Here is a 19,971-nt window from a genome sequence, read left to right as displayed (position 1 = left end):
AAGACAGGAGATACGTAAAATTAAAACGGAGATAATTGCATAAGGTGGATAAACCAAAGGTCTATATTTTTATATCAACCTGAATTAGACTTTTAAAATGGTACAAAGAGTTCTGAGATTAACTGGACTGAACTCTGCTGTAAGCATGGTAGAATAAATATTAATGATATAGTTTACAGATGCAGTGGGTCAAAAATAGTTGGTCAAGTTGTGCATGGTCAGATCCTGGCTAGAAATTCCACCCTGCCAGTATCTTTGGTGCGTGGGTTGTGGTGGGAGGTACTCTTGTTTAGTCCCACTTTCTTATTCCACCAATTCTTCCGTCTCTATTCGTTTGCCTTAGTCACCATCTCTTTTAGCCTAAAGCAGCGTTTCCCAACCTTTTTCAACTTGCGGTACACTGCGGGTGTTACTTGGATTCTCGCGGCACATTTATAGATATTATTATTTGTAAATATAAAACACAGTGGTATTTTTTCTGTGATTATTGATCTCCTCATAGTCAGCCGGCCAAACCCCGGAAATGTCAATAGAAAATGAACCGATGGCATTTGCGTGTTAGTAACAAGCATCCACCGTAGAGTCATAGTACATAGACCCCTGTAACACGCCTTGCCGGATGCCAGGCTGAATTTTGGGGGGAAAGTGCCCAAAATGGCGGAAACAAAATGGCGGACTCCAAATTCTTAACCTACACAAGAACTTCCTTACTTTGCGGTGGATCTTCAATATTTTGGCACCAAACCTAGGGTTTTCGGGGGCGAGCTATTCGCTCATACCACTGGTGCCTCTCTGTAGGTTTTCAAAATGGCGGGAAACAAGATGGTGGACGCGATACATGTAAAAAAAAATAATTTCTCTTTAATGTATTTTTAATATTGTCATGTGAAATATCACATTTTATACGCAGGAAGCTTGTTTCTACAAACTATTTAATTCTGAATACCTTTAAAATAGCGGAAAACAAGATGGTTGAATAATAATAATAATAATAATAATAATAATAATAATAATAATAATAATAATAATAATAATAATAATAATAATAATAATAATAATAATAAAGGAATACCCGTAGCTCGTATGGGACTCCTATACCAGAAGAAGACGGACTCTGGCATTAATCCGACCCTGAACATAGTTGTAGTTTTTGTCCTATATAATTAATAGTATCTATGTAATTATTAAATATATTAATTAATATAATTAATTACAAGTTGAGGCACTAGAGGAAATTGTGCCATGGCTAAGTGTATACGATCACACTCATTATGCCAGATGGGCTCCAATTTACTTGGCTCAGTTGAAAACACTAGATCAAACATTTCCGGAAGTATACCATGAATTCATCAAAGGCAATTTTGTCGCCAAACGGACAAAAAATGCTTTCAATCAAGTACCGTTTGACCAAGCTACCGAGTGGATTAACAAATTATGTAAATTAGCAAACGGTGTAATTGGTATCACACGAACTGGCACGGCAAGAGATAGGTTTTGCATAACCTGGACTGAAAGATCTCGCATTTCTGACGAAACAAGGGAAATGTTTGGTATTGAAGTTGATGATTCTATCTCAACGCGCAAAGACTCTCAAGTCTCAAGATTACACCGCGATGAGGAAGATGTTTAAAGTCTAGTTGAACAGTTTAAGAGATTTAACATGTTCTCCATGTGTAAGAATGTTCCGCATCCTCCGGAGCGTGCAGATGAAGAAAATGTTATTGACCCACAAATGCTGGTTAGTTTATCGACAAATGACATAGCATCACCTGAAGTTCAGGAACATCTCCTGTCTGCAAAACAGCGAGGGGAAAATCTGGTGAAAACATTCTTGACAGAGAGGTTAATAAAATAAACAGTGCCATTCTTTTCGTCTATAAAGAGACAAAATTTGCATCATTGTAAAAAGTAGTTGTTACCACTCCACAAAATGAAAAAAAAATCAATAAAGTTTGACAGACAGCTGATACAACGTTTATTCTGTGCACAACAAGCAGGACGGGAAGTGCAACTGGAGGATATCCTTTCACATGAACTATCACCCGTTCCACTTTCCTTGGCAAAGAACGATGAATCGATGAACTTCATCACCAAGTCGACTTTGATAGACATACTAACAATAACATTTCAGCCACAACACCAGTTTCTGATATTTCTACTTGTTTAATCATAGAGGGTCATGCTTTGATGCATTGTGTTGGCAAACCTTCAGACTGCAAGACATTCAACGATTATGGAGAAAAAATTTCAGCTATAATTTTCCCGTACGTATCTCCAGAGGTTAAAAGAATTGCAATAACGTTTGACAGTTACCAACCATGCTCGATTAAGAATCAAACTAGAAGGAAAAGAGATGATAAAAGAAAAAGACCTATAAGAAAAATCATTGGCGATGGGAACACTCCACTTCCAGTTTCATGGGATCAGTATGTTGGTCTCAACAGCATCAAGATTGATCTTGTATCCTTTATTGCAAGCCAATTACTTCAACTAGCATGTCAATACTTACCAGAAAGCTGCAAATTGATAACTTGTGCTTCTCCTGATAAAGTTATCTCAAATTTGAAAGGGGAACTAAGGCATCTGGTGTCTAATCACGAGGAAGCAGACACACTAATGATACTGCATGCACAAGAAGCTATTCGAGATAGTGAAATTGAACAGGTGATAGTAATGAGCAGGGACACTGATGTATTACTTATGCTAATTCATTTCTTCGGTGAATCCTCCAAGAAGGTTTGGATGGCGGGAGGAACATCCAGAGATCGGAAATTCTTCAATATCAATGCTATTTCTGCGAATCTGAACAAGACTCTGAGAAAAAATCTGGTGGGTTTTCATTGAGTAACGGGCTGCGATACGACGTCATCCTTTACCGGCCATAGAAAAAAGAGCTCCTGGAAAATATTCATTCAGTACCCACATCTCCTAGTAGGTGTCGGACGTGATTGATCAATGGAAGGCGTGGAGGAATTCGTCTGCAGACTTTACTCTGCATCCAATCCATTTGGAGGTATCGACCGTGTTTGATACGAACAGTTTCTAGAAGGCAAGAAACAGTTGGAACATCTTCCACCTACAAAAGATGCGCTTAAACTTCATTTCAATCGGTCAAACTATCAGGCTAAAATATGGTTGTAAGCAAATACTGCCATCATGGATATTGAGAATCCAGAGGAAACTGGAGGATGGAGAAAGGACGATTCTAATCTCAAGGTTGTCTGGACAACTAAATCAGCAGTCCCACAGGTATGCGTAGTTCTGGTTTCGTGCGAATGTAAAAGAAAGTGTCATTTGCCGTCTTGCAAATGCAGGCGTTCAACTCCACTACAACTATGCTTGCCTACATGCGGGTGCAATGGTATTGGTTGCCTTAATCCAACGTGCAAGGATTAATAGGAACAAGGAAATTTGTTTCACATTGTGTTGCATCTAAAACACTTGTCTGTTGCGATAACATGAAGTGGTAAGTGGACATATAATTTCTACAAAATATGTTCTTGTTTCTATACTTTAGTCAATATTGTTCTGATATTATCAAACTGTATAAGAGTCGTCCGAGAATGTTACTGCTATGACAAGTTCAAACAAAAGTGCATAATTTGATTTAAAACCTTGTGTGTAAAAACGCTGTGTCTCCTCTTAATCCATAATTTTACGATTTTTTCTTTCATTGAAGAAGCAAGACGTTTGAAGTGTTCATCCGAAAATGGTCATCGATGACGAAGGTTTAAGTTTTCAATATATATATATATATATATATATATATATATATATATATATATATATATATATATATATATATATATATATATATATATATATATATATATAAGGTTTAATATAATGAGTGTGTTTGCGTGAGAGATAGAGAGAAAGTATTTAAGGATGGAAGATATCTCACCCCACTTTGAAACACTTGGAATTAAATTCGATTCTTGAATCACCGCGAAACCTCGTTTAATACTATAGAAAGTCGATCGGAAAACGAACCGTAGAATTTTATGCCCGCTATTCTGTTCCTCGACATTTTTGAAAACTCTTAGAGTGTAACAAATTAGTTCAACTTAAGAACTGACTCCAATACAAAATATTGAAAAATACACTGGTAAATAGGGCATTTCCCTGCAGATTACGAATGTCTTGTCAGCCGTTTTGATTTGTGTTCCCGTCAAAATTCAGCCTGGCATCCGGCAAGGTATGTTACAGGGACCTAAGTATCATGGCTCTACGGTGGATACCTCCGTCGAATTCAATTCTTTGGAATCTTACGATAAAATAAAAATGAAGAGAAATGTACAATCTAGAAAATCGGGAAGTTTTGAAAACATGTTAGACTATAAAACTTAAGACGGCTCTTTATGCATACACATTACGATTCAACCATCTTGTTTTCCGCCATTTTAAAGATATTCAGAATTAAATAGTTTGTAGAAACAAGCTTTCTGCATATAAAATGTGATATTTCACATGACAATATTAAAAATACATTAAAGAGAAATATTTTTTTTTACATGTATCGCGTCCACCATTTTGTTTTCTCCGCCATTTTGAAAACCTACAAAGAGGAACCAGTGGCATGAGCGAATAGTTCGCCCCCGAAAACCCTAGGTTTGGTGCCAAAATATTGAAGATCCACCGCAAAATAAGGAAGTTCTTGTGTAGGATAAGAATTTGGAGTCCGCCATTTTGTTTCCGCCATTTTGGGTACTTTCCCCTCCAAAATTCAGCCTGGCATCCGGCAAGGCGTGTTACAGGGGCCTATGTACTATGACTCTACGGTGGATGCCTGTTGCTAACACGCAAATGCCATCGGTTAACAAGTACCAATAAAGTGGCCGGCTGACTATCACAGAGGAGAAAGCTAGATCACTGGTTTTCCCCCGCGGTAAATCATTATGCTTATTTTTCATTCTATTTAAAAATAGAAAACAATTGCGATGAAATATTGAACTCAGATTTTAAAAATGCGCTTTCTTTTTAAAAACTGTATCCAACCTTAGATCACTAAATAACGAACGAACAAACAAATCTCTTATAGCTAGTTTTAAAACACAAATGTAAGTAATTTGTCGAAAGAATTGAATGATATTTTAAATTTTCAAGTTACGAAATAGTCTGCAACAATAAAGAAGCACTAATGGTCATAACAATGATAACAAATACTTTTTACAACATTAGAAATGTATAGAACAGTAACTCGGTATGAAACTTAAAATTGTAGATTCATAGTAGAGGTTCATAGTAATGTGAAATATAAATATAAAATTTTCCCAACGTTTTGCAATTTGATTGCTGTAAAATTAATAATTTTATTTCGATTCCTCGCGGCACACCAGCGGCCCATTCACGGCACACCGGTTGGGAAACGCGGCCTAAAGGGTATAATCGAGGGACGTTAAACTGAAAAATGTCATTTCATTTTTCTACCGTGATAGAAACATTTTCTACGAATTTATTTTGAGTGAATTTGAGTGTAGCAGATTCTTTTTAAGTAGGCAACTTTAATTTCCTGCTTGATTATTCTCATAAAAAAGACGATAAACTAATCTGCTTCACAATTCTCTCCACGTCATAAAACAAATTCTATTTCCCTTTTTTTCAGGACACAAAAACAATACTTTTTTTTAATAAGTTGCATATGTTTCTCTTCTGTATTTTCACATACATTTCGTCTAAAAAACATACATAAATACTATTAGTAACAACAAAAAATCATTAGTTTGAATAATATTATATGTGGGAAAGGTCAGGCACGTACGTACTAGAGCATTCTTGAGGCCGCCATTATCAGACTAAAGTTCAAGTCATCACACACGCACACAAAATCCACACACAAAAACGTATACAAAAACCATTATCTACTTTGCGAGAAGCACAAAAACTTAGTTTTTTCTTCAGTTCACAAGAATTGGCAAGACATGCAGAAAAAGAAGACTTATAGTAAGATAATATTTATCGGCAAAAAATATACTATTATAATCCGCCCATCCAAATATCTTTCAACATCTTCATACTTGCAAAAAAGAAGAAAAAAAGTTATTATTCAGAATCACCCATGGTGTATCACCCTTCGCATGCAACAACAAATGGTTCGAGGAAACCTCTGGAGGCTGTACCTCGTGTCTCCAGGTGGACAGGGGCTTCTACTCTGATCAAAATCTCAACTGGCTATCTAAAAAGAATCATGAAGATACAATCATCATCATAAAATAAAACACGACCAAAAATGTGAAACATATTCCCTTAATTTTGCTACTGTACTTTCACAGAAAAGTATTAGGCGAAGTCAGCAGGGACCACAAATTTTTTTCTAGCCCCGGGCCTCCAGATGGGTTAATCCGGTCCTGGCAGCGCGTGTTGATTTTAGAACCAGACAATGTTAACTTGCGAATTACCTGTTTAAGCTAACGGTAATATTTCCAGCTGATAATTTGGTAATTTTTCTGCACTTTTTCTGTACGTAAAACGTAATATTCGATCCGTTATGTCATTATTTACATCTAGCATGAAGCATTTTGGAGGGAAGAGATTGGGAGTCTGATAACGATCATTCACTTTTTCTGAAGTTCCATTACAGACCTTGAAGGCTCTAACACTACTCCACAGTCCATTTTTACTGAAATGTTAATATTGTTAGTTAAGTAAAATTAACCCCTTAAGGACTTAATTATAAGATTTTCTGGCAAAAAATATCCATAGTATCTTTTATTGCTTCTTTGAATTGTTTGAATATAGAAGAGTACATAATAAAAATATCTTTTCATAAATCTTTTTCAGAACGCAGACAAAAAAGCTAATAAACTTGAAGATTTTTATCCCGAGTTGTCTCGGGGCTATAAGAAGGCATAGTTGGGTATAGGTATAGGCGAAATATTTGTGCAGGGAGGATATTTATTGCTAAGTGATGTACATATGTGTTGCGCAGTACATAATAAAATAACGTTTCAAATTTTCTACTTGGTATCATGATTTTTATCCCGAGTATTCTCGGTACAGAGTGATACAGAGAACAACTACATAAAATTCGACACAGATACGCTAGTGGCGCTGCAGTACAAAGCCTCCAGACACTCTACAATACCCCTAGAAACATCTGTTGAGCAAAATAAGTACTTCGAACACTAATAGACAGCTTCTTTCGTGGTAAGTACAGAAGGAATAAGAAAGTTACAACGCAACGAGATAGCTCGGGAGAAAATATTTAAAAAAAACGAAATAACTCGGAGTATGTCTTTAAGGGTTTAGTATCAATATTATACAATAAACAAAATGGTTGACATATAGGCATATCAATATATGTCAACATATAGACATAATATCACATATAGACATTTGGAGTAAGATAACGCACTAAAGGAAAGCGGAGAGTAGGAAGAAGAACACAACTGATCGATTATTTGAAAAATAGAAGAAAATATTGGAAGTTGAAAGAGGAAGCTGAAAATCGAGAAATGTGGAAGAAATAATTCGAGACCTGAACATATAAAAAAAAAAATTAAAAAATGAAATGTTATTAGTTCCAGTACCTGAACGGATAGAATGCTTAATAATGTTATCTGAAATGAAATCTTTCAGTTTAACGTCCCACGTTTATAGTCTTTAGGCTAAGGTAGACGATGCTTTTAAGTAAATGGACAATGATGGAAGAATTTTTAGAATGAGAACGTGGGGGAAAACACGAGTACCCCGAGAAAACTACACGAGACATGGTTCTACAGTTTAGTGTGTAACTTACACTAAAAATACAAATTGCCGAGCAAAGCTACTTATATTTATGAAATAATAAATGTGTGATAGTTTCCCCAACTAATTTAACTAGTTGGCGAAACTGTCACACATTTATTATTTTACAAATATACGTCGCTTTACTCAGCGATTTGTATTTTTTAGTGTAAGTTATTCAATACACCAAAGCTAGTATGAATTAATTAATTTAAGGTGGATTCGAACCAACATAATGCATTCAATTCTATCACGCCGGAAATCAAACCTGGAACCCCCTGCACTACAGGAGCGCACGCTAGTCCCTAGATCAGCTACATTAAGATTTGGGTTATCATTATGTACACGAACTACGTGCTCATGACTCCGAAGAAATTATAAATCAAATCGGACTCATGATATTTCCGCACAACTCAACCGTCATTTTGGACAGGTTGCCAACTACGAGGGAGTCTGATAAGTTCTCGGCCCGACCCTCTTCCGCACATGTGATCCTGAAATCATTCACTACATTTGAAACATTGATCTTTTGTAAATTTAAATGCCAGCTGGGATGATCGTAGCACGAATGGTTCTTTCTTTACTGGTCACTGACTGAATCACGGTGCAGTCAAATGTGGAATTCTCCAAGGAGGAGCTGCGAAGCAATGGTGGATTTAACCTGGCGTCGGAGGAATCTACCCCGTCCCCGTGTTTTTTGAGTGACGAAAATAATCAAAACTATTATTTGTATGTTTTCGAAAGTTTATAGTAAGCGTTGCCTTTCATTCTTTATTAAAATTTTTTCGTAATATTAAATATAGTTTTAGATGGAGTTTCTCTGTTATGCGATGTGTAAAAAAATATTTGAGGGGATAAATGCAACAGTGGTCTAACCCACATTTTTAAAAAAGGAGAAAAATCAAGTTAAAGTTAAACACATGTAGTTTTTTGTACAATATATATATATGTACAATGTATGACACATTCAACTATTTGTGGTTGCTTTTGGTATATTGTACAAAAAACAACATGTGTTTAACTTTAACTTGATTTTTCTCCTTTTTTTTAAAAAAAAAAGTGGGTTAGACCACTGTTGCACTCACTCACTCACCCATAATGCCAACTTCCAACTTAGCCATAATATCCATCAGGAGAGAGTTAAGTTAGAAACTACTGTAAGACTCCTAAAAATTGTAAACTCATTATATATCTATCATAGTCTGAATTGTGGCTGACTCTCCCCCAGTTTTTAACTTCTAGATCCACCACCGTTGCCAGGTGTCATGAAGTTCTTCTTCCTGTAACAGAATTCTCAAAAGGAAATTTATGATCACAAGCTAGGCATATTGACCGTACATTGCCCTTCATACTTCATTGTGAATTTGATTTAAACTACGTGCTGAGCAAAACAATACATTTATTATAAAAATTATCAACGTGTAAGTTTCGCCTATTTGAATGCATGGAATTTTTTGGTGTGTGACGTAAGGGGAGTAACCTGTAGTAACCAACCAGGATTCAGGGATTTTTGCTCTCTTTTATCAAGGTCTCTTGCAGTGGCGTAACTAAAGGTTTGGGGGCCTCCCCGCAGACAGCGTGAAGTGAGGCCTCTTCTCCACGTACAACTTCACGATTTGGGGGCCCTTGATGGCTTGAGGCCCCCCGCAATGCGGGGTCTGCGGGGCCCTTATTTACGCCTCTGGTCTCTTATATGAAATTCTGTCACTACCTGAGTATTCATAGTGTCTGATAAAGACAAAGTGGATAGTTGGCGAAACTGTTACATGTTATTATTATTATTATTATTATTTTACAATAAACGTATTGGTTTGTTTAACGAGTAGCTTAAATGGAATTTAATTCTATAGAAAGCAAAGCTTGTACAGTACAATGAAAAATATTCAATTGTTTAGAATTGGTGGTCAAACTTTCAGCTGGTGATTTTTCAAGGTAAGATGGTGTAAAGTACGAGAGGTTAGTGTCAACTCTGAAAAAATGAATCAGATTCACGACATGATTTGGAATAACAGATGAATTTCACTTCAAGCAACAGACGAGATCTCGTACATATCCAAAGAACGTGACTGATCAATAATCCATGATCAGCTGAACATGTGCAAGGTTTCCACGAAATGGATGCCCAAATACAACATGTATTTCAACAGTGATGAAAAGCGCGAAAGTGTAACATAATCTCATATGACTTTGCGATATTTTGCAAACTATAAGGACAACTTTTTTTGAATTGGCTTGTTACCCAAGATGAAAGCTGGTTCTACTACTTTGATTCTGAGACCAAACAGCATTCATGAGATGGCATCTCTCAGGATTTCCAAGGCCAAAGAAATTCAAAGCAGAGAGGTACTCAGGTAAGCTTGACTCAATATTCTGGGATAAGTATGGCAGTTTGATATGAGACTACTATCTGACGGACCAAATCATAACATCAGAGTAGTACTACAGTCTTCTGGCTAAGTTAAAAAAAAATCACCGGAAAAAGCTGAGAAGTTTCTGCATGACAATGTTCTCATTTACAAGGCTGGAAGAATAACAGTTTTGTGAAGGACCTAGAGTTTCAACATATTGACCACCCACTTTACTCTCCAGACCTTGCGCCGTGATTATTATCTCTTCACTAGACTAAAAAGTTCTAAAAGGAAGAAATTTAGCAGTGGTAACAAGGTTGTAGCGGCTGCAGGCTTTTTTTTTTTTTTTTTTTTTTTTAATGTGTTAGATGAATTGGAGTAAGGATGTGTCAAATGTGTTGACCTTCAGGAAGAATACGTTGAATACCCTGAAACTTTCACGCCTGTAGCTAAAATCTTTCTGGCTCGGGCCGAGAACATATCAACTTTCTCGTAATTTAACACACGTTGATCAATCGCAACACATTATTAGTTCGGCTCCTATTCTCACGTTTCTATTAAAAAATTATTTCTTCCCTCTCTTTTTGTATTCACAATAAAAAAGTTATGTATAAAAGTGAGTATATATCCTTAAATTTAAGCATATATTAAGCAATCAAATAAACAAACAGAATCTAATCGTATTTTTTGGTTATATTACCCAATAGTATTATTGTATTCTTGCGTGTTCTTGGAAAAGTTTTGCATGTGAGTTTGTGGATCAAAGGTCTAACAAGAGCAGTTATAAAGTTCAAGGCAACGTTATCAACGAATGCAGTTAAAACCATCAATTTCACTTGCAAAGCTAGCAAACCATTGCAGTCCAGAGTGCGCAGAGAGTTCTATAGACGCTCAGTGTTGACAGAACATTTCCCGGTGTGACGAACTGACTGCTAAAATATATTTTAGAGCAGAAAAGAAGATTTGACGCTAAGAAAAATTCCTCGGAACCAGTTTATTTTTTTAACCGTGAAGGATTTTGCAAGAATTCTTTGTGGTTGAAACATGAAAGATAAGGTGAGTTTTATATGGAATAATAAATAAAGAATTCTGAATGGTAACGGTGCTAACTAAGAATTCCATGTAACGTATTGTTTCCGATTATTGCAATGATACTGATAAGTTCATTATTACTATCCATACAGAGTAAGTTTAAGAGCACCAGTCGAAATAATTGTTGAAAAATTATAATTCTTTTACGATTTGTGTATAAATACAGCATCTGAACATGTGCCATAAGAACTGCAGTGCGAAAACATGAACCAACCTGTGCTAAGTGACCATTAAAACGCACAAATACTATCTAATCGAGCTAGCGTGAGCCCACGTATGCGCGTCCGTAGGTAGCAGGCAGTTATTATTATTGTTACTATTGTTATTCTTCTGATTATTATTAATAATATTAATTCAAATTCAGATTAGTCGAAGGTAGTTAAAAGAGATTAAAGACGAGATACTGAACATACGGTTCTATCTTTATTTGCAAGGACATTATTTAAGGACTTATGACTTAAAAGTGTAACACTGAAGAAATAAAATTTCATCATTGAATGCTATCCTGTGTCAATTTAATTCAATTGATATTGTTGTCACTTAACCCTTAAGATTTTGCTTTCACTCTGTTGGAATACCGAGAGATTTCCCAAACACAACTCAATGTAACTTCTCATATGCGCATCTTTATGAGTGTCGTTAGTCGTATATGTCTTGATTTTATTATTTGTGTGATATTCATTGACAAGTACAATACATAATTTGGAGTTTTAAATTAATAGTAATAATAATAATAATAATAATAATCATCATCATAATCATAATCATAATAATAATAATAATAGAACAAATGAACAAAAAATCCAAACAAAACGCACTACTTTTTTCGAAGCAGATATTTACTTTCTTTTGCCATAAAAATAATGCATTTTATAATTTACGTAATAATAATAATAATAATAATAATAATAATAATAATAATAATAATAATAATAATAATAATAATAATAATAGTGATTTCAACATAAGGCAATTTCCAGAATAAATGTTTGATGATCATTTGAAATACCGTACTATTAAATGCCATCATCAATTTATATTCTTATTTATGGTGTCATAGTGGCTCAAAGGTAGAGAGCTCAACTCTAGTTTGATCGAAAGCCGAGTGAGTTCGTGTCCATGCGTTTTCTGAGGGTTCTTCCGTTTCCTCACACATTTTCATTCCAGCAATTGTTTCATAATTATTCATTTTCATTAATTACCCATCTGGCTAAAAGAGATAATCATGGAACGCAAAGCTAAAGAATTTCAATTTTTATTTTCTTGTTTCTTATAAACATATTAAAATATTGCTTGCCTTTAAAAAAAATCTGGCAACGAAAAATACTCTATTAAATAATATTAACAAATATAATAATACAACATATAAAATAACCGTAATTGAAACCTGCGATCGAATCATTCCTTTCGGTATATTTGACCACATGTTGCGATGATGGTATACATAATCTACAATTATACACATGACCGCCTGAAGAAAATTTTCTAGGAGGGGCTTATCTCCCTGGTTGCTATATTACGTTTGATATTTTTTATTTGTATTAAGAATATCTTTAGAAATTTAATACATTTTCGTGATCCAGGGCGGCGGGTCCCCCTGTACTCCCTTCAGGCGCCTATGTTATACCTATCATGATAATAATATTTAAAATAGTTTACCACTACAGCAACTCTCATACAACCAACGATAATGTTTATTTTAAAAAAATGATTTGTGATAGTTTTTCTTACCTAAATATATATATTGCACCTATTCGCAAAATTTCTCGTCATGAATTACTTTTAATGTTATTATTTTTGTTGTTTGTTGATGCTATTGAGAGATTGCAGAGAAAAAAAATCGGTCTAAGAAATTTCGCTTTGAAGCTCCGTATCTTCCAATTTTCCATTACTGCTTTCAGTACCGTTCTTGTATCGAGTTCCTTTCTATTTATTTTCTAATACTATCAAATGAAACAATCACTGCAGAAGTTTTTCACGTTACTTTGGGTATCTTGGCCTAAATTGTTCATTGAAAGTAGTTTTACCTAACTTTGAGAAGAGAGCAAAGAAAGAAATGTGTAAAATTAACGTTTTTCTTTCTTTTTTTTTTTTTTAAAGTGAAAACTTTGTTTATGTTTCGTCCGTATTAGGCTTGCGTACAAGAAGAAACGAGATATGATTTTCAAGACGAGGTTGAAAATGGAACAGAGCTCTTCCAATAGAAACAGGCACATTTTTCGAAATCTTTGAGTTTAACGTCCATGATATACGTGTTAGAGTAAGGGAGGCGATGATTAAAGCAAGTGAATAATAATTAGTGGGAAGAAATGGGAGTACCCCGAGAAAACCCACTGACACAATGTTGTCCACCACAAACTTACTTGGGCTGGGATCGAACCAGAGACTCCACGTACCAGAGGTAAGCGTTCTGCCACTGAGCCACCGTTAGTTTTCGACTCATCATTTTCATATCATGTTTTCCACACGAGACAACATCAACTCTTGTCTTGTGCGCATCTGTATTCTTACTGAAGGTAAGGCAGTTTCACTTTCATTTAATCAGTATAACTGAGGCAGATTGGCTTTTTTTGCTTTTGTGGTTCAAATCTCTTGGCAAACTAGAAATTGACAGATTGTGAACCATTTCTTGTATACCACAATATTAATATTTTAATACATTTTTTCAATATTTTGTTTAATATACAACACAACGGACTTAATGCCCAATTACAGTGTTGTGTTCATACAGTAAATTTTACATATATAAATTTCTTAATTATTTCTACAGAAAATTTCTTGTTACATATATGATCTGAACCTGTTTTCTGAAAGACTAAATAGCTACATACACTTTATCAAGCTTATTTACAATGTCATTGTATAATTTACACAGCCTCCATATAGGGTATTTATATAATATATTGCTCCTGGCTTTTGCACAACAAAATGTCCCGGTATTCTCTACTCTGGTTTTGTAAGTGGGAATCCGCAATGATATTTTCGAGACCAACTCCATACAATCAATCTTATTATTTAATAACTTGTATAAGAATGACAAGTCCAACATCCATCTTCTTTTTTCTAGAATTTGAAAATTAAAGTTGTTTACTAGATCATTGTAGGAAAAATATTTGGGATAATAATTAGTTTTTTTATGTAAGCATTTTCAAGAATTTCGTTTGGATGTTTTCTATTCCTCGAGAGTATTTTTTTATTATTATTGGGGGTCCATATAGTAGAACAATATTCTAATTTTGATCTAACATATGTAAAATAAAGTGTTGTAAACGTTGTCTCACTGAAGAAGTCTTGCCCAATTCTGTAAATTAAATCTAAGTTTCTATATGCGCTGTTTCTTATCATATCTATGTGTTGATTGAAATTTAGTTCAGGATAAAAAATAACGCCTAAATCTTTAACATTACTTGATTTAGACAGTTTATTTTCTTTCAGCGTATAGTCAAAGGTGATGGGATTTCTTTTTCTCGTAAAAGAAAGGGATTTACACTTGGATACATTTATTACTAATTTTTTGTCATCGCACTATGTTTGAACTCGCTGTAGGTCTTGTACAAGTAACTTCTCGCACATAGGGCTTATTAAGTTCAAACACACACTAATAATATGTTGACGTGAGAAACCAGGATTCGATTTCCCGGCGAGAGCTCATGTGGTTCATTCAATTGTAGGTCCACGTCTTACATTTATAGCCCCGCTGCTGAAGGGACGCTAAACTAAAATCAAATAAAAACAATAAACCATTTGCGAATGCTGCAAGAGCATTGCCAGAACGAACTTTAAAACAATTAATTTTCCTTATTAACTTCTACAGGCTTTATACCAATTGTTCTATGTACTTTATTATTATACTTATTAAACTATTCTTGTTATATATCTATCCACTATGATTTCCTTAAGCACTAAATTTTTTCCATGTGTTTTGTTTAAGAGTTCTGTTAAAACGTTCTACGACATGTTGTGTTACGAAGACACATATTCAAAATGGAGGGCTCAAGATTGAAAAATTCGCAAAATATTATCTCTCTAAGAGTTACGGCTCCCGAGATATGGCTTCTTCAATCTCCTGAAATCGTAACTTTTTTGGCCGCTATCTTGGGAACAGTAAGAGTGACGCGAAAATTTTCCATCAGTTCTTTAAATAGTTTTTGATGCTCTATAAAACGGAGGGCTCAAAATGGAAAAACCGCAAATAACACACACACACACACAAAGACATAGAGACTTCAGTAATGATTTTTTAAAAAAAAATTCGTTGAAAATTTAATTGTAACTGAAACTATATTCTTTCAATTTAATTATTTCAAAATAGATAGTGACGATATTGAGCCCAAACGTGCGTTGCTATTTATTACTAGGATCAGGACGGACTGTAACCACATTTAGATTTGAACATTAACATTTGTGTAACCGCATTTTGGTTGGTGTTCAAAAATAAATAAATAAACTTGTTAAATGTAAACAAGTACAACTTTTAATCCAGTCTGATTTTAACCAATGATATAATGATAGAATTTTAGATATTTTAGATTATTTTCGAAAATATAGCGTATACCTACCGCCGCATAAACTCGTTCTTTCGTGAATTCAAGGTGTTACAATCAGATTAATTTTTATATTTAACAAATTTACTTAATTATGAATTTGTTTTTGGACTATAAAAATACAGTGTGACCATATACTGTGTGTCTTGCTGTTGAAATTCCAGGTATAACCCATCCCAGGTTTTAACTGATGCAGTTAAAACTATTAGAATAATGAATATTTGAAGAATAAATTATTCGAATTTTAATAGTACCTACAGAATACAGCTTTCCGAAGGATAAAACGCAATAATTATTACCCATAAAAGTAAGTACATTTTTATTCTCCACGACAATTTCTACTCAACCTATCTTCTATATAAATACTAATAAAAGTGACTATATTTGTGACTTAATAACTCTTGAACCATCCGTCTGATCTCTATCAAATTTTTAATATAGATGAGGTTCGGACCTGAGATGTTTTTCATCATTTCACTTTGACAGTACAACTTAATGGAAGGGAGGGGGAGATCTATAAAAAATGATCTAAAATGACTGATATTAGTGTCGAATCCATCGTTTTTCGAGGTCGCTGAAATGAATAGAGACACTTCCGATGCCGTTTAAATCCAAATTTAGCCATGCAACTTTGGATAAGGAAGGGGGAAATACACCCTATAAAAATGATCAAAAATGACCGATATGAAAGAGCACTTCCGTAATAGTAAAACGTGACTGAATAACGAAATAACCCAACGAAGTGGATAATTTACGCTAGTTCAAATAAAAAATAAAACAAATGTGTTTATATCAACCCGAAGAGACCACACGGTCTCAAAATATACTACCAATTCTTGACCTGTCTCTGTCAGTGTTTTTAAAGATGGGCAGAAATATAGTAGCTGCAAGGAGTATTGTATCTATGATGTATCTGTATTTCGGTCTTAATCACAAATAGAATATAAGCTCATTCTTGGCTATGTGGATAGTATGCGTGCTTTCGATGCGGGAGACATAGATTCGATTCCCGCTGGGAGATCATGTGGTTTGGATCTCACGTTTAGCTATAGATCCATGTCTCATATAACCTCAGTGCTGAAAGGAACGTTCAGCTCTAAATCAATCAACGAACCAATGAATACAATATAACAAAAACCCACAATCAATGTACAAAATGTGATTTAGAAATATAGTCAACTGGTAACTTCTTTATTTTTCTATTTTCTTGCCGTTGTGGGTTCCCCACATAAAAAAAAATAGTTAAAAGTTCATAGAGCTGGTAATACTGAAGTATGCCAGCATGTATCACTGGGTACAAAGATTGATGAGAAGTAGGAAAGTAAGCGTTTGCACAAGCGCATCCTCAATTCAGCGAACTTTTGCCATAATCTGAATGCTTGTTGTCGTTTTTGATCCCACAAAACATGATATACTATTGCAGATGGTATGAGCAATAGCTATGCTCATCACCAGTGGCGGTGAAATCGGTTCCGACCTCACTCCGGCAATGAAAAAGCAAGCCCTATACGAGTAGAGTTTAATAATTTGAGAGGGTCTTAAGTTCGGGTCTCCTTGCACTGCAGGACCGTTATCACTGTCACTGCTCATTACTTATTTTCTAGTAGACTTTTGCGTCAATCGCGACGGTTGCTTGGTTTATTGAATTGAAGTTTCACATTCGTTTCGGCACCGGGGCCATATGAAACGAGAACCTACACTTTAAGGTGGAATCTAAACCACCGTAATGCGTTCAAATTTCAAGGTCCTTCCACCGAGATTCGAACCTGAGACATCGTGCACCAAGGGCGCACACGCTAGCTATTAAACCAATGAGGAGGGATAATAAGCACTTCTAATATTAATCATTCTACTCTTTGCATCTAATATTACTTTTCGAAACAAACATTCAACTACTTGTATCAGCTCCTTTTACATGCAGTCAACATGATGAATTAATATGACTTATTTCATGTCTTTAAAATGAACTCAACAAAACCAGGTACACACGAGACAGGCATTTTGGACAGGTATAAATGTTCAAGGAGTTTGGCAGGAAAAAGTTATTCCAATCGCATGTACTATAGCACTAATATAACTTCTTTTGGCAGGGTCACTAGATTCCTTACTTTTTCGAACATGTCACCATAGCAGAGCTGTGGGTGCATCCAGACTTGAATTGTCACAATTTTTGTCCAAATGTAATTCTTTCTGAAACAGAAAAAGAAGGAAAAAACAAAAGTTTTTTTTTTTTACAATTTTGCCGCGAAACGAGAGCAACGTTATTTATTAGCAACAGAATTTATGAGAGCAGTTGTTGTATTCTATAGTTATATCTATTAATAGCGCACAGTAAACTTACTTATTGCCTAGGATAAGCACTTAAAATATTCTCCACTTTAAACATTGATCTCGATAGCCATTTTATTACATGATTTCCAAAAGTTGTACTTTTACAGCTTACTTATTAATAAATGATGAGGCAGCTTATGAAATACTTTTGCAAAATCAAAGTAAATAACATCAATTTGACCTCAGATTAAATAATAGAAACTTGCGTAAAACTTGCGAAATTTGTAATAACTGATTTGTTGATTAATATTTAACTCATCAAAAACAGTGTTATACAAGTAGTTGTACATTATTTTTTCAAAAATTTTAGAAATAGCATTCATTATAGAAATAAGCCTATAATACTCGATATTATTAATATTAGTCTTGGGTATGGATGTTATAGCTATTACCTATCAAGCTTCACGATAAAGCCTATTACCTATCAAGCTTCAGCTTCATTTAAACTCAAATTAAACCAAGATGCTGATAATAGTGAACTTGCTTCGACCACTTCTTTTATAACGAAAACATGTATTCCATTTATACCAAATGCAGATTTGATTTTTAAGAATTTAATAGCATCTCTTACATTTTTAGTTGTAATCAAAGGTGGTTTCCTCTCACAGAAGGTTTCCGATAATGTCAAATAAATATTGTCAGTAGTTGGAAATGTTTGATAAGCTGATGTAAAGTACTCAGCAAGTAAGTTTCACAACCACCCACAATCAGTAATCAAGAAAATAGTTTTAATAATTTCAGATGAAACTTTGTTATTACTCTTAGACGTATATCTCCAGCTGACAGGATTACTATTTAAAAAAAATATATATATATTAGTGATGATATTTTGATGTTCTGGGAACTCGATTTCGAGTTATTATTTACTCTAGCTGATACTATTATTACTATCTCATGATCCAAAACAGTTTTGTTTATATCTGTGTTTGGTAAAATATTATATCAATTAGTATTAGCTAGTTATTTATATCATGTATAATAATCATCTTTATCAAATCGAAAAGATTAAAGGAACTTATTCACTTTACAACCTTTAGGTAAAAAGAAAATGAAACAATAATTTCAATCGAATGATAAAAAGAATTAGGATGCACCATATACTGATTAGTCTTTTTAACACTGTTGGTGTTGGTGATAATAATAATAATAATAATAATAATAATAATAATAATAATAATAATAATAATAATAATATATTTCTAAAATGCGAGAGTTCTTCATTTTAGCTCCCCTTGAATTATTAGACCCGACAATGGAGTACGCAAGGGGGATTCCGGGTTTTAACTTCTCTTGAGCAAAATATTATACAAAAATAAACATTTACCATATTAAGATATGCATACAAACACCTGAAATTACTCGAACTTTCCCTCGAGGGATTTCCGTGTGCGATACTGACACCTGGTAAAATTCGAGTAGCTACTCCTCTTCTTACAGTTTCGTAATTGGTAGCTGTTACAATACTTTGTACTATTTATCTTATTACTCTGAAAGTAGAGTTTGTCTTCAATTCACTCTCAATCAATGCCAAAGACACATTCAAAATAAATGTGTACGAGTTTAATTTTGATCTGCCGAACTAAAATTTATCTTAAAAGGACAATGAATTTTTTGTGATTTAAAATATTGTCGTGAAATAATTCAAAATACCATTTTGTTTTCTGACCTCTGCCAAGTTCTTCTATTATTCTAAGTAATGAAAAATCTAAGAACCCCAAAATTAAGATTTTATGCGTTCTAGAACTTACTGTTAGAAAATACTACAATACAAACTTCGTCCTTGACAGATATTGTTTAATACCGTATGATTTCATACCTGTTATAGAACAGTCAGTCTAATTGTATAGTTATAAACGTAAGAGGCACTGATCATTCTGTTTCCTAGTATTTCTTAAGTAGTGAGCCGTTGTATGCTAATTTTGGTATAGTTG

The 19,971-nt window shown here is 34.3% G+C and overlaps 1 protein-coding gene across 1 annotated transcript in view; it reads left to right on the top strand.

Annotated features, from left to right (window-relative positions):
• The first annotated feature begins 10,878 nt into the window (after nt 1-10,878).
• The window catches only part of LOC145693299 (clavesin-2-like), a 58,399-nt gene continuing 49,306 nt past the window's right edge, over nt 10,879-19,971 (top strand). Inside the window, exon 1 of the mRNA XM_081769158.1 lies at nt 10,879-11,129. Within this exon, the coding sequence (XP_081625284.1) occupies nt 11,118-11,129 (12 nt within the window). The 5' untranslated portion in view covers nt 10,879-11,117. The remainder of the gene's footprint in view (nt 11,130-19,971) is intronic.

The sequence above is a fragment of the Thermobia domestica genome, chromosome 8, assembly GCF_964235325.1.
Source record: "Thermobia domestica chromosome 8, izTheDome1.hap1.1, whole genome shotgun sequence".
Lineage (NCBI taxonomy): Eukaryota > Metazoa > Arthropoda > Insecta > Zygentoma > Lepismatidae > Thermobia > Thermobia domestica.
This window is presented reverse-complemented; position numbering and strand designations above follow the sequence as displayed.